Consider the following 15,532-nt stretch of genomic DNA (forward strand, 5'->3'; position numbering starts at 1 on the left):
AGCAGTTTACTTTTGGTTCATTATTTCAACCATTTATCCATTACTTCTAGCTAGTTAGACATTCATCCATTACTTTAAATAAACTATTTCAGACATTAAACTTTAAGTTTTAGCCAGCTATGTCTAGTCATCCATTATTCATTTCTGTTGGCTATAATTTATCTCCTACTTTAGCTGGCTTTTCTATTTCAACTTCAACTTTTTATCTGTTTGGCTGCTTTTGGCTAACAATTTCATTTTCTTTTTTTTTTCTTTTTTTTTTTTAAATAACCTTATCTTTCTACACCCCCCCCCCTCCCCCCAGTAACTGCAGAAGTATCCCTGACTCAGTGAATTTCCAGTCACAAAAATGTTAAACAGAGCTGAACTATATATCTCTGCCCAAGTATCTGTAGGTTTTGTTTTTTTTCTTCTTTTTTTTTTTAATAAAGTCACTTATAGAATTTCACTTTTAAATGCAGTTAAAAAACAAACTTATGAAACACAATTTAACAATATTGGTCCAAGAAATGCTGCATTCACCACTTCTGGTGTCTGCTTTCTATCGGTTTGAGTGTAATTCCCACAACGATAAGACTAATGTGTGAACTCAAAACTCTAACATTTGTTTTCAAACATATAAAAAGAGCATGATTTATTAAATGACCGAAGAGAGAGCAGAGCAGAAGTCAAGATTAAAAAGGGGGATCAAGGGCGTTTCTTGCCTTGTCCCCCAAGCCCCCCACACCCCCATCCGCCCCCCCAACTGCCTCTGGCGTGGGAGCCTGGGAGCAATGGGGTTTCCAGACCTGTCAACAGGGGTGATCCCACAATGCCCCAGCATCCCTGGATGGTCCTTAAAAACAAGTGTTTTCTCAAGAGTCGCTCAAACACAAAGACAAAAGGCTGAGATGGATATAATTCAATCAAACGCAGCGGACAGTTTTTCCAGGTGTGTGAACCATGTGTTTTCATGAGTCGTCCTCCGAGCAGACCACAAGGTCAAGGACTGAGCACCCAAACACATTTCAGATTTGTTTTCCACCAAAATCACATAAAACAAAGCAAGATGTTAGTGAAAGTGATACAGAGACCGCAGAAATAAATTACACAATTTAGATGAAATCATACATATGATTAAAACAAGCAGGAAATAATACAAACATAATACAACCACGTTTAAAGTATAACTTCTGATCGTGTGGCATCATCACCTCCGCAGTGAGCGCATGTATAAGTTCATCAGCTTGTAACTCTGTTCCTGTACCTCTTCAGTCCGACGACAGCGTAGCATCTCGGCGACAGCAGAGGATCAAAGAGTTGCACCAGTGCAGAGAGAGAGACGTCGTCCTGCAGAGACACACGGAGACACACGGAGACACACACCCATAAAACAAAGAGACACAATAGAACTGAATAAAAAACACATGCACATAAAAAAATAAATAGAATAAAAAATCTTGCTTCTCCTCCCAGTTTGGCTTTGTGACCCTTTGGCATCCTTTGCTGTATGATGTTCTTGCTAAAACAGATTTCTCTATTGAATCCCCCGGAGAAGAAACATCTGTACAAATATTGAGTCAGGTGGACTCCCGTTCATGCGTAAAACAAGTTTGTCTTCCTTGATGGCGTGATGCTTAGTTGAAGATCTACAGCCGCGCTACCGGCTCTGTACGGCCTCATGATGGGAAGAATAGGAAACACTGTTATTCTGCATTATTCCACGATGGTTACCCCACTGCTCGCCTTGTCGTCACACCATTTAAATAGATTATGTTCTATACTTTTGCTTTGGAGGGGGTCCTTAACAAGTGAAAACAGAACCAAACAGTGTATAGTTGCATGTAAATCAATTCAATTGTATTAGTGTTAATATCAAACTGTATTTAGATGCCATTTCTTTTCACCAAGTGGGAGATATCGCCGCCGTCAGAACAGATATCTGACTCAAAATTACATGTCAAAGTACAGCTGAGGCTGATGGGAATGTCATAAGTTTTGCAGTTTTGAACTTAAACAACCGGATGTGTGTGTGTGTATGTGTGTGTGTGTGTGTGTGTGTGTATGTGCACTTATATCGGTCAGCACACTTATCATCACATGGATCACATTCACATGCATCAACCACCTCCTCTTTTTCCTCCTCGAGGGAGATCTCTCAAAGACGACCAGCGCTCTCGACGTTGTGTGTACTCTGATTGCACGACCCTATTAAGGAAGTCCATCTGACACACAATCTCACATGTAATCAGAACTTCAAAGCCACCGGCGCGTACGTATCTCATCACAGTGACTCAGACCAAAAAATTAGCATGTTGTGCTTGGCTGCAGAGGCAGAAGACGTTAAACTGCGAGCTGGCTTCAATTTAGCCGACACCTATATTATTGTCAATGATTTGAATCAAAACAAGGTTTCCTGATTTCAGCTGAGATTTACACATGTTCGCTTTCATCATCTGGGATGCGAGACTTCAAATCCCAAACAAAAATCTGTCCAAGCAAATCACGGAGACGAGTCCAGCCGACAGAGGAGAGTAAGTGAGCCCTGTGTGCCATATGGCTGCTGGGTGACGGAGTTCTGACAGCATGAGTCGCTTCACTGAAAACAGTGAAGCGAGCGCCGACTCATTTTCGGAGTGGGGTTAGAGTTTCATTTTTTCCATTACAGTCAAAGTATCTTTTTAAGCAATGATGAAAGTTTGGAATATGTATTTTATTTATTTCCAAAAGATGTTCAAACAAACAAAAATCACATTACTTCAATGCATTTCCACTAATTGCTCAGTTACTACATTTTAGTGGAAGTAGACAAAACAAACTTTCCCTTTTTTGTTTTTCCATGTTCATTCATATTTTTCCTTTACACATAATACAATAATAACTAAAACTAGTACCCTATATTTTAGTTTCACTGCAATAAGTAGAACACAACAATAGCTTTAATTCTATTTTTTATTATTCCACGTGCAGGGTAGATTTTATTTCATTTTAAGTCAGTTTACACACTTTTATGAAATAAACCTGAAAAAATCTTTAGGCCAATATGTGTGATGTGATGAGATGATGAAGATCATATATGATATGATCAAAAGCTCCACAACAACGTCTAAATCAACCTTGTGATAAGACTGTGTTTATCAAAATATTGATGATTGATTATTTATTTCCACTAACTTTTCATAGTTAGTTTTTTTAAAGCAGAAAAAATACCTTTCATTTTTTTCTCATAAATATTTCCCTCATATAAATAACGAACAAAAAGACAAAAACTAGAAGCAGTTCACGTCCTTTTTACTTTTTTCGATATTTTTAATAAAAAAAAAAAAAAAAGTTTCGATTTATAATTGCAAGTCAGTTTTAGATGATAACTGTGTTTTCCTATTTAAAACTTGCCAAGTTTCTATCATCCACATGCAAACAGCACCATGTGGCTGCGGACCCATATATCAGTTTATGCCACCACCGATGTTTAATGTCAGACGTTCCATAAACTTCCCACATAGACACGGCCACAACATAACAACTCAGTGATCCGTATAAACACATTTGTTTTTTTCCCCTGGCAGTTTAACTCCCTCCACGCCCTCAGTCTCATCCTGGATTTATATCTATTAAGTTTGTACCCATTTGGTGTGTAACGCCTCGATGAAATGATTTTACCTGTTCTTTCAGATAGCACAGGCGGTCCAGGAGAATCAGACCTTCGATACAGGGGGCCAGGGTCACCTTCAACTAACAAACAGGAAAGATTTATTTGTCTAAACGAAATAAATATTCATTCGTATCAATGTTTTTTTCACAGTAACAACCGACCTGGTACAAAACGGCACTTTTCCTGTAAGTTGTTCCTTTGAGCTTTCTCCCAGTACTAAGACTACATACCAAAAAACCCACCATGACTAGTGTCTTCTCAGTGACTGGCGAGCAAGCCCCAAAAAACCATTCCACTGTTTTATGTCTTGAAGGAAAATTGGTCTGTTGGTTGACACCACAATTAGCGGCCAGAGCTGAAACCAGAGGCTGCTTTTCTTCCTCTCTGTACAGCCATTCCTGCGTTTCTTTCCCCCCGCAGACTGCAATGACCTCACTTAATGGTCTGCAATTTATTGGCATTATACATCTCATTTTACAGGGTCGAAAATGTTTTACACAAAGCAGAGTTGAAACAGGTTGTTGTGGTGTAACGATATGTTAAATATAGGATTAAGGATTTAAAGTCTTCTTTCATTTGTGAGAAGATAAAGAAAGAACTCACCATGTTGAAGGCGCGCATCTCACCCATTCGTGTTCCGTATGCGTCACGGTAACCCTGGATGTCGTCGTCGGAGAGCTGAGGAAAAAAAAAAAAAAAAAAGGAAAGGTGTCATCCTTGTTGAAAAGGAGGGCGGTTGGTGTGAAGAGGAGTGTCTGGAAACATCCTGGGAGCGAGTACCGAGCACCTGTTTCATTTATCAACCTGACATGAATTTGGAGATTTTCTAAATAAACACTAGGGAGGAAACATGTTCCCTCTCATCGGACAAAGATAATGAGCATTTTTCAGAGCACTTCCCACAGTTTGTTTCTGGAAGGTGTTGTAAGACGACTGGCCCTGACCTTTGATTCATCCAGCTCCAGCCTGCGTAGAGCTCGACGAACGTAGTCCACAAACGATTTAGCCTTGGAGTACACGTTCCCAACTCGCTTCTCACTGTGGAGCAAACACACGTACATATATATATAATTTCTCAGTCCTTGAACATCTCATTTCTGCCTGATGAGATAAACAACATTCGCTCTTTTAGTCTCATGCGTGTCGCCTGTTTTTGTTTTGTTTTTTGTTTTAAATCAAGCCTTAGCAACCAGAACCAAACCATTAAACACTTGTAAAGGACTAAACGGTGATGAATAGGTGCTGCTTGGAGGAAACTAATGAATATTCGATCCTGATCTGATGTTAGCCATTAAACTGAAGGTCACAGAGCAGCGACCAGCGGTGCTCTGTGACCTCGTATCTGCACCGAGCACATCTGATAAGGGCTAATTGAAATCTGTAGCATTTCTTTCTTTCGTTTGTCCGGATGATGAGAGCGATGACCATCCTCCGCCAAAGAGCCTGAAAGTCTTCAGTCATTAGAAATGCAAAATAACAAACGACCCCAGAAGTGAAGGTTTTATGGGTGTAAAAGCAGCAGGTTTAAAGTTTTGAGAGCCAGCAGTTGCTCATGTTTGGAAAGCATCACATAGCAAGTGAACCAAGGCCAAACTGCAGTCTGACTGTATTCCGCCCTTTCCTTTGGTTTTTTACTTGTACTGCACAAGAAAATGTTCAGTTATATAAAAGCAAAGACAAGTCCAGTAGTGCTGCCTGCAACTACTGATTATATTCATTATGAACGTATGTATTGATTTTTTTTTTTTTTTAAGTTTTGTCTATAAAATACCAGATGAAATACCAGTGATAAATGTTCAACAGAATTTGCCAAAGCCCAACGTAACAACTTCAACTTGCATGGTTTTTTTTGGTGTCCAACAGCCATAACCCAAAGATATTCAAGATCAATATTCAATTTAGAATCATACAAAAAATGGCCACATTTGAGAAGCTAAAACCAGCATTTCTTTTTCTTGCTCTAGGAATGGCTGTGTCCGTCTGTCGGTCCACAGACAGAAATATCTCAGCAACTGCTGGATGGATTGCCATGACATTTTGTGCAGACATTCATGGTCTCCAGAGGATGAATCCTACTAACTTTCGTGATCCCCTGCCCTTTCCCCTAGCGCCAGCATGAAGATAACATTTGGTGTTTTGAGTGAAATGTCTCGACAACTATTGGATGGATTGACATCAATCAAACGTTCCCCAGAAGATGAATGGTAATAATATTGATCCCTTCAGCTTTTATCTTCCACCATCACCCTCGGATAAAATTTTCAGTTTGTTCAATACTCTGGTTGTTAGCATGCTAACACGCCATAACGGTGCGCATGATAAATCTGTGAAAAGCTGCGACAGTGCTAGCAGTGACCCTGTTAGCGCTAGTCTTGACTTAAATGACTGATTATCACAATTCTCGTCAATTAATTTTCTGTACAAGAACTCATTTCAGCTCTCAAGCCTATAATGCATATGACTTTTGTTGCAGGTCTTGGTTCATTTGTAACCCAAATAAACCAGGAACAAAAACATTTCCGTTCTGGTTCAGAACAAAGAGAAACAAACAGTGAGTGAGATTTCACCCTTTAGATTCCTACTGTTCTGTTCTACCTCATTCCCACAGAAGACACTTGTTACTGTGTGTGGAACTGTGACATACCGTGTAATTCACATTTTGAAACACACAATGATGGAGCTAAATGTCATGAATAATTGAATGTGGGCTGTAATTTCTCAGAGTGGAGTAATTCCAGATGTTAATGCCTGCATATTACCTTTTATAGGAGCTGTAGTGGTCCCTCAGAATAACATGAAGGACTGCGCGATAGAACAGAGACTCCATCTGAATCTATAGAAAAGGTCAAAGATAACTTGATTCAGCATAATGCAAGTTATTGCATCTTTCACATGAAATCTTTGCTATTCCTTTGTGGCTCTTCCAGCATGTGTACGAACGCTTGATGAATATTTCTGACACTTTCCAAGCCTGATGCAACGCAAGCAGGCAACCAAGCCTGTTTTTGGATTCAGACGCCAGTTCCAAAAAAGTAATCAATCTTTCCGTGATTGCATTAATATTTATAAACATTCCATATTAATGGCTGCTGGTATCGTGTATCGGCTTTGGCCTGGAGCTCTGCGTTCTACATTTCAAATAAATACACTGTGAGTCAATCACGGACTAAAAACAAAAGCAGAATTAACGAGCTGATTGTTTGAATGCATGCAGGAGATCTACGGTGAAGATAAAACAGTCTGGGGTGATTGTGAACACCCATGTTTGTGGTTTGAAGGAATTTGATGGATTTGTTTTGATGGGCGCGAAGTAATGACAGTGTAGAGAAAAACGTTTAACTACCATTCTTGTGCAATGATGACTATTGGTTTATTATAGTGATTACAGTGAGTCTGCAGGCCCCCTACTTACCCCCTGGCCGAGTGAGACTCTCTCCAGCGCCTGTTTTTGTTAGAAGAACAGTAAAGCGTTAAAGATGAGTAAAAACTGAGCTGTCGCTGAAGTTGCAAAAAAAAAAAAAAAAAAGGCCACTGCAGTCTAAACACCACATGTTTATGTCAGAAAGATGCTGCTGTGCAGGTTTTTTTTTTTTTTTTTTTTTTTTTTTTTTGTGGTGTCACCCAAACTTACCAAACACGCAGACATCCTGGCGTTTCTGCCGCAGAACCAGGATTGGTCACGGAGGTATTGACTCAGAGGGAAACCACACACGCCGTGTAAACACTCTGCGAGGAAACGCACACAGATAATAGGAGCGCAGTGATGTATCAGTTTGGTTGAGTAATCCTTTCTTTCTCTTTTCACACAGCTGCAGTCAGTGGATATAAATTTTAAATATTTACTGGGGAATGTTGAAGTTACTTTGATTTATAAAGACACTGATAAAAAATTCCATCTGTTCATCTTCATCTTCTAAACTTGACTGACGTGACTGGAATGACTAAATAATTTACTGGCTGTTGGTGTGTTCAGCGTCAGAAGGATTGTTTGACATTATAGGAAATACGCTTGTTTGCTTTTTCGCCTAGAGTTGGATGAGAAGATCAACACCACTCTCGCATCTGTCCATTAAATCTGAAACTACAGCCAGTTAGCTGTTAGCTCAGCATAAGGACAGAAATTGTCCAGAATCTCTTTTGCCTGTTCGCAGTGGATTCCTAGCTAGCTTAGCAATATCAATCATTGTTATTGGCTTTTATATGGTTCAGACAAACAAGTTTATAGCATCTGTTTCCCCCTGTTCCCAGTTGTTATTCTAATCTAAGCTAACAATCTCCTGGCTATAGCTTCATATTGAGTGCACAAACAGGAAACTGGTATCACTCTTCTTGTCTAAATCTCAGCAATAAAGGAAATAAATATATTAAACTCTGAGCAGAAGAATTGAGAAAAAACAACCTCCCTCTTAAATATTTTGCCTTAAAAAGTCAGAACTGCTGACCTCTGATTGCTGCTGAAAACACCAACATCAATCACATATTTCTTACTGTAGCAGTTCTTTGCACACACACACACACACACACACACACACACACACACACACACACACACACACACACACACACACACAAAGACAGATTCCCAGTGGGAGGGTACTGAGTGTGACTACTTGACAGCCTGCCATCCTTTTCATGTCACTTCTAAAAGGGTCAGTGACTGAGGCCAAGGCGCAGTGAATCCAGAGGGATACGGTCAAAAGAAGCACTAATAACATGTGCAACTGGGGCCGGTCGGGCTCTCGCAAAACTGCTCTGGACATGCTAACACGTTAGCAGTCAGGTTAGCTTAACCCTCCGCCCAGGCACGGGCCATCGGGCAGGCGATTGAAGTGGACAAGTCTTCCCTCGGTCTGACGGGTGGATTACAGTGTGCACGCAGAGCTGTTTATAGTCTCTAGCTTCATGTTGACCACAGAGTTGACATCTGAAGTGGCCGTGTACATGCACTGCAATTCAGAAAGACAAATATTTCTGATGTCCTTGTGCGCAAGTGGACACGTACACTTGAAAACACGCTGGTTCCCAGACCTCAGACGCCAGAATATACTCACCTCTGAGAAGTTGTTTTTCTTTGTGAGTAAATAGCAGGAGATTGGAAACCTAATGTACAAGAAATTTAAGGAATTGCTTAATTCCTAAATAAGTAGATCATATAAATGTATCACTGCCTTCTATAATTGAACTTTTCAGCTATTTAGCTCCTTTCTAGGGTGAGGCAGGCCACCACCGGAGCTGGCCTGCATCCCAGACTGCACTGTAAGGCCAACAGGGGGAGAGAAAATGTGTGTGTGTGTGTGTGTGTGTGTATGCCTTTGTTCCCTTCCTTAAAAGACGGAGCTGGAGTTTGAGAAACAAGCATGGAAAGGAGTGTTTTCAATCAGCCATCGTGATATCATTTTCCGCTCTTGGCTGAAGTTACGTCGGACCTGATGACGCGAGAGTCAAAGGTCACGCTGTTAACAAGAGATGACGCGATACCGTATCAACTTCAGCGAGGGATCCTTCGTATAGATGCGCAGAGGCTCCAGCCACAGCATGCGGACACATGTAGACGATTTCATAGCTCATAAACTGTGGAGTGAATGGGGATGAAACGGGGATGATATCAGCCGTTGCATTCTGGGACCTGAGCTAACCGTCAAGTTGAGGCGGCAGCAGAGAACGGCAGTGCGGAAGCCAACGCTAACTGAAATAACAGCAAAGACGAAATACTACACACTAGATGCAGATTCAGTCTCTTCCAATTGATTCTCTTCTAAATTAAAAGGTCAAAAAAAAAAATCTCATTTTCAGCGGCCTTACACAGCCATTCTCAATCCATAAATCCACTCTAATGGCTCTAACAGCGGGTTTCTGAAGTCAACTCAATCTCCAGAGGGGAAGCTTGGCTCCAGACTCTCAGCGGAACATCTGACTTGTTTACTATAAAATATGAATATGAGTGTTAATGTGGGAAGATGAGATTTCATTTCAGGTTGGAACAAAGCGATGACTTGGACGATGCAGGTGTCTGAGGTGTGAGTGAAAAACAAGGAGAGCGATAGAAATAGAAAGAAAGACTGTGATCTCTGTGTAGAACAGAAACCATATGTGCTGTGTGTGTGTGTGTGTGTGTGTGTGTGTGTGTGTGTGTGTGTGTGTGTGTGTGTACCCTTTTGGGCATGGTCAAACTCCTCAGACAGCAGGTGATAGCAGCAGCCCACGCTGCAGACTGCAGCCAGCTCCGGTTTAGCCACAAACATCCTCAGGGTGCTGGGAGCCAAGTCGCCACACGTGTGCAGGCCGACCATGACAGCATCCTGGAGTCGGGAGCAAGTATGCAGAGAACAGGAGAAGAAGAGGAGGAGGAGGAGTTTGGAGATCGATGGTGAAATTTATTGATGATGACGCCCTGCACATTTGGCACCGCACTTACATCCCACACTCGCCCCAGTAATGCAAACTCCAGCCCACTGCGACAGACTTGTAATTTTAGGAGCCGCTGTGGGAATCGTGCTTCGCTACTATGCGGCTGGATTCCTATCTGCACCACCACCGCACACGCAGTAAATCTATTTTCAACATTTACTTTTGGCATTTTTTTTTGTGTGTGTGACTTTTGGATCTGCTCACCTCCAGCTCGCTGATGAGCTCTCGCAGCTCCGTTTCCGCAGTAACGTAAGATGTGAGGGGTGAAAACACGACGCTGGCGCTGTGAGTTCTGTTCAGAGCCTTCCTCTCCAGGTTCTCCCTTTTCCTCCTCTCCTTCTCCTCAGCGCTCAGCTGGCTGGGAGGAATTCTGGGGGGTGTAGTCTGTATCACATCCACTGATAGGGCGCTAAGGAAGTGCTCCTCTGTTTCTGGATTTGCCTCCGAATGCCTTTCAACAGTGGGGCTGACATCTGATAACACAGTTGACACCTTCTCCTCTTCCTGTTTCACAATTCCTCCCCCAGCACACAAGACATCACTGTCTCCATTCGGTCCAGACTTTATTTCTACTAGCTCCTCCTGAGGTGAATGTGTTGCCTCTCCCTGTGCCCTCTCTGCCTTGGTATATTTCTGGTACACCCTGGAGAACTTCTTCAGCTTCCTGTTCCTCTCCTGGGCTCCATGGGTGTTGGTGCTGGACGAATCGATGCCATAGACCCGGAGACCATACTGCAGAGACAGGAAAGAACTGAGGTAGCCTTTCCCCGAGCCCACGTCTATCACCTGGGTGGGAGAGAAAAGATGGAAGGACAAATCAGGAAAATCAGGATACAAAAACAAAACTTCCCTCCGTTCACAGAAGCCTTTAAGGCATTCATAGCAACTTAAAAAAAATGTTTAACTCTACCTGTTTGACTCCACAGTGTTGGGCCAAACAAGCCACCACCTCAGACATGGACTGGACCTCGTGAGATTTCTTAGAGTTCATGAACTCATCTGGCTCCAGCTCAGCACCTGGGTTAGACAGAACATACGTATAACATATTTACTTGTACTGTTCCTTTAAATAAATCCCACATCAATCCTATGACAGCACCCAAGTTATGGTCATAATGTGAGCTGGACAATCTTTGACTGGTTTCCTATTCTCAACATGAAACATTGTGTTCTTACACTGTTCTTTACCCATGTCTGCTGGTGGAGCTCCAGGCTCAGACCTGTTCTCTCTGAGGGCCTGCAGTAGCTCATCCCTGCTCCAGCAGACTCCAAGGCCTGGAAGTGAGTGGGCCTTGGCTGCGTGTAAAAGTTCATGGATATCAACCAGCCGGTTTGTATCACTGCAAAACCCAAATGTGGTCTTGGACTGCTCTGTTTGGGGAGACAGGCAAAGAAATATTAGTAAAGTTGCACAAAACTAGCTTTAACTAGGAGAACTTTGTATTTATTTCTATGTATGTGTAAGTAGATATTAAAATGTAATACATCCATTCGAATTTTGAAACCACTGAAAGGCTTTGTTCAAAACCCAATACAAGGAAGGTGAATACATTTTCATTTGTTGTGCTTTCAGCATTGAAAAATGACATTTATAGATTGAAGAGCAACAACACTTTCCAGAAACAATGTTCTGGTTACAGCTGGATAATCCACAGACCTCACTGTAAATGTGTTTTCATTGGAACTACTTTCTCCCAAAAAATGAGTGCCCATGAAAACTGCTGACTGTGTGTTCTCAAAAAAATAAGATCAAATCAAAAAAGATGGCGAATAATGCCAAAACCCATACACTTGGCTTGATACCACTGGAGGTAGAGAATGTTTCTTTCTTGTTAGACAATTTTTAAAGCAACGCATTAAAAATATTTGACTATGAAAGGAAGAAAGATTAATTAATTAGAGCTTTTGGGTTGCGAGAAATATATTTGGCTAGTGTTTAGCACTAGCACAACAATGCACTTACAAATGTTGGTTATCTGTTTAAAATTTAATAAGCAGGTACAGTAGGGCTGCAACTAATGATTATTTTCATATTCAATTAACCTGCCAGTTATGTTCTTAAGTAACGAATTAATTGATTGGTCTTTAAAACGTCAAATAAAGTTGAAACACAACACAATTTCCAAAAGCCGAAAGTGACGTCTACAAATCAATTGTTTTGTCCAACCAACTTTTCAACCCCCAAAGATATTTCATTTACATTCATATAAAGACAACAAATCATCTCATTGTGGAAGCTGACACAACCAAATGTTGACTAAGAATATTAATTGATTATCAAAATAGCTTATAATGATTTTTCTTTGCATAAATTAATCGATCAATTGACGAATCATTGTATCTCTAATCATGAGCAATCGTTGCAGGTAAAGGGGCTTTTAGCGACCTGGCAACCAAAAAAATTGTTGTAATTAATGTCGTATGACCATATTTTAAATAATTCATGAACAATTTATTAAAAATATCTTATTGTAAAGTGTTACCAACAAGAGTACTCTCAAAACTTTCCCATATTTAAGGCCAGACTGAATTTGTTCACCTTTTCCTTTGGACTCTGGCTCTCTCTGCTGGTCACCACCGCGGCTAACAGCTGACAGGATTTCCTCCGGTGGCACGGCCACGAACCGTTTCCACACGTCATGAGTGTAAAACTCCACCGTGTGAGCGTTGGCAATGCTCAAAGTTACAGACAGAAACCGCCTGACTTCATCTATCTGTCGCTGAATTTCTGTCAGACTGAATGAGGAGGACAACATGTTAAACAGCCCTCTGAGGCAGACCTGGCTGCAGCATGGAGGAAGTCTTCCGCTGCTGATGTACACCCAGGCATTAGCAGTCGAACATGCTAATCGATGATTAGGTGGGATTACTGCAAACGAAATCCCAACTACTTTTTCTTCTCAGGTAAAAAAAATCTTCATCATTCCGCCATTTTTTGATTCGTAATCTATCTCCTTCTAGACACTTCAGCAAAGAAACTCCATTCAAACTTTAAACGTAGGGTTAAATTCGTAACTTTTACCTTTCAGCTCATTAAGACCATATCTTAAGTATTCAGTTTTTTTATATATTTCATACTTTAGGAAATATTCAGCGTTTTTCTGACATTTTCTCCCAAAGGACTAAGCCATGAACAATGCTTGGATTTTACAGTGCAAGTTTTTACTGAAAACAAACAATAAATACTTGTAGAATCTGTGTTAATCAGTGGTGGCAGCAAACCGATCCGTAATCGATTTATCACGTCTGCTGTGTTTTACGTCATCTTCCCGCGCCGGCCGACCCCCCACATGTAAACATTTCACGTTTCTTGAGAATATTTACCTCAAATGGCACCGACGGATCGGAAAATGAAGAGTAATAAGTTTACAGCGAAAGATGGCAACTGGAAGAAATCAAAAAATAACGCACAGGGTGTCAAGAAAAAGAGGAAATGGATCCCGGAGCACAAAGTATTCGAAGGCAGCGTTAAAGAAGGTAAGGTTTAGTTTTTTTCTAAACTCAATCAACAGCTTCTCTGTTAAAGTAGTTGAAGTAGTTAGATACGTGATGGGAGGATGGTTAAATCACACAGCTGCATTTACAGAGAAAGATAGCCAACAGTGAGGCACAGCCTATCTACACTTGTATGTAATTTACCCTCTAGACATGCACGTTGCCAAACTCAGTAAAGAAATATAATAATTTAATTTTGCCTTTTTGTTTGTCAAAATTTGATACTAGCTGAAACGTTTTAAAACATGTTTATTTAAACAGCGTCTTCTATTAAATTTGGCAGATAATATATCCACCAATGATGGAGCTTTTATTTAAACATAATATTAACTTGAACTTGTGGTATGCATTTTTACTCTTCAGGTCAGGGGTTTGCTTTCAAGAGGAAGGAGAAAGTCAGACATGAGTACAACAAGCTGCTGCGAAAGGAGAAGAGGAAGAACCCTGAGTCTAAACCGCTATACAAGGAGGAGTATCCAGAACACCTCAGGCACCTTTACATGGCTGAGGCAGAGAAACTGCAACAGGAGGCCTGGATGAACAGAATGAACAGGAGTAAACTGAGAATGAAGGGGAAGGAGAAGGGAGAGGAGACGGCTGAAAATGATGCTGTTGCACAACAGAGTGAAGCTGCTGATCCAGATCCAGAAGTTACTGGTGGATCTGAACTGACAGATTCTGTGACTGGAAACCCTGAGCTGACTGCAGCCTCAGAGAGAGAAAGGTAAGAACTAACTTTTTTTTTTGCGTGAAGTTTAAAACAATAAAATAAACATTTCTTTTCAGGCACCACTGTCCATGTCTTTGTGGACTGTTTTGAATGACTATTTAAATAAAATAGAGAAAACACACTTCAACCTAAAAGTAAGGTGTTTGATGAAGTTTCCACCGGCTTACATTTCAAAATATTTCATTACACACATTGTACAAGATCTACAAGACCCAAGTCATTGTATTTATCACATTATTACTGTTTAGTACGTACAGTATCATGTTGATGTGCTAGATGCTCATTATTTGTTTTTGGGAAAACAATTCAACTCCAAGTTAAAGTGAAAAGTGTTTCAGGGCCCATAAAACAAAGCCTTGAATTGGTTTAGCGTGATGACAGCTCATCTAATATGATTCTCTGTGAAACTCAAGAAATGTTTGCATCTATAGTCAAACCCAGAATTCCTTCTGTTAAAGTGGAAACATTAAAATTTGATTGGAGTTTGGTTTTGTCATTCACTATTTTTCTTCCGCGTTTAATTTTCATTTGCCAATTAGGAAATATAGTAATATTGCCTTTCTGATGTTCTCTTCCAGTCTTCCAATAAGCAACCGCATGAGGAAGAAAATGCTGAAGAAGACATCATACCAGAGGACAAAAGAGGAATTTGAGAGTGTCAAAGAAAAACGGAAAAAAAAGAAAGAGGTGAGCTTATTTAGGTTATAGGTTATTATATTATTAACATTCATTCATGGGGAAAAAAATAAGGCCTCCTCTGTTTTTTGACACTTTTTTTTTTATGTCAAATCAAAATACAGTCTTTTGTTCCACTGACAGGTTGTCTTGTTCTTTTTCCTCAGGAGTACCTGAAGAACAAGCAGCAGAAAGAAGAAGCCATTCAGAAGTACAAACAGAAAAAGATGGAGACGTTCCAGATGCTGAGCAAAAAGACCAAGAAAGGACAACCCAATCTCAACCTCCAGATGGAGTATTTGCTTCAGAGGATCCAAGGAACCGAGAAATGACTCCAGGGTCAAAGCTGATCCTGTGGAATGAATGAACAAAAGAACGGACCTTCCCTGTATTTGACTATGTTATTAAACAGCCTGTCGAGGTGCATTGGAATCATGCTTTCACTTATGTCTTTTCAGTACTGATTCATATGTAGAGTGACAATATGAGTCTAGTTTGCCTCTACACTAAACACAGAGTGAAAGCTTGTGGTTGTTTAATTTGATCTGTGCTTTTACTTTTATATTGTAATTTTGCAACTGCAGCCCATCTTT

The 15,532-nt window shown here is 40.6% G+C and overlaps 2 protein-coding genes across 5 annotated transcripts; one reads left to right on the plus strand and one right to left on the minus strand.

The window, feature by feature from the left end:
• Positions 1 to 603: 603 nt before the first annotated feature.
• Positions 604 to 12,810, minus strand: mettl25 (methyltransferase like 25). Of its 4 annotated transcripts, none has more exons than XM_023429153.2 (12): positions 12,579 to 12,810; positions 11,228 to 11,410; positions 10,950 to 11,056; positions 10,244 to 10,825; positions 9,783 to 9,930; positions 7,263 to 7,357; positions 7,044 to 7,073; positions 6,391 to 6,464; positions 4,576 to 4,669; positions 4,235 to 4,309; positions 3,640 to 3,711; positions 604 to 1,329 (listed from the first exon to the last, which is right to left on the minus strand). In XM_023429153.2, the coding sequence occupies exons 1-12, from the start codon at positions 12,793 to 12,795 to the stop codon at positions 1,222 to 1,224; spliced, it is 1,785 nt and encodes a 594-aa protein (XP_023284921.1). In that variant the 5' UTR covers positions 12,796 to 12,810; the 3' UTR covers positions 604 to 1,221. The 4 variants fall into 4 exon arrangements, with proteins under 4 accessions (XP_023284921.1, XP_023284920.1, XP_023284922.1 ...); XM_023429152.2 differs by having other exon boundaries at positions 11,216 to 11,410; XM_023429154.2 differs by lacking the exon at positions 3,640 to 3,711 and having other exon boundaries at positions 11,216 to 11,410.
• Positions 12,811 to 13,291: 481 nt separating this feature from the next.
• Positions 13,292 to 15,371, plus strand: ccdc59 (coiled-coil domain containing 59). The gene is made up of 4 exons (XM_023429174.2): positions 13,292 to 13,516; positions 13,898 to 14,258; positions 14,843 to 14,951; positions 15,107 to 15,371. Exons 1-4 carry the CDS (start codon positions 13,369 to 13,371, stop codon positions 15,269 to 15,271), a joined length of 783 nt encoding a protein of 260 aa, XP_023284942.1. The 5' UTR covers positions 13,292 to 13,368; the 3' UTR covers positions 15,272 to 15,371.
• Positions 15,372 to 15,532: the final 161 nt, after the last annotated feature.

Source organism: Seriola lalandi, unplaced genomic scaffold (assembly GCF_002814215.2).
Source record: "Seriola lalandi dorsalis isolate HSWRI2012SDOR001 ecotype SW California unplaced genomic scaffold, Sedor1 jcf7180002054889, whole genome shotgun sequence".
Classification (NCBI taxonomy): Eukaryota; Metazoa; Chordata; class Actinopteri; order Carangiformes; family Carangidae; genus Seriola; species Seriola lalandi.

Bases quoted from the DNA above. Each gene is read 5' to 3' on its own strand.
- mettl25 (XM_023429152.2), bottom strand. From the start codon at position 12,795: ATGTTGTCCTCCTCATTCAGTCTGACAGAAATTCAGCGACAGATAGAT. The intron at 4,670-6,390 runs GTAATATGCAGG...TTTGCTCCACAG, and splicing joins CACTACAGCTCCTATAAAAG to TGAGAAGCGAGTTGGGAACG. The intron at 3,712-4,234 runs GTGAGTTCTTTC...CCTGTTTGTTAG, and splicing joins AGATGCGCGCCTTCAACATG to TTGAAGGTGACCCTGGCCCC.
- ccdc59 (XM_023429174.2), top strand. From the start codon at position 13,369: ATGGCACCGACGGATCGGAAAATGAAGAGTAATAAGTTTACAGCGAAA. The intron at 14,259-14,842 runs GTAAGAACTAAC...GTTCTCTTCCAG, and splicing joins GCAGCCTCAGAGAGAGAAAG to TCTTCCAATAAGCAACCGCA. The intron at 14,952-15,106 runs GTGAGCTTATTT...CTTTTTCCTCAG, and splicing joins AACGGAAAAAAAAGAAAGAG to GAGTACCTGAAGAACAAGCA.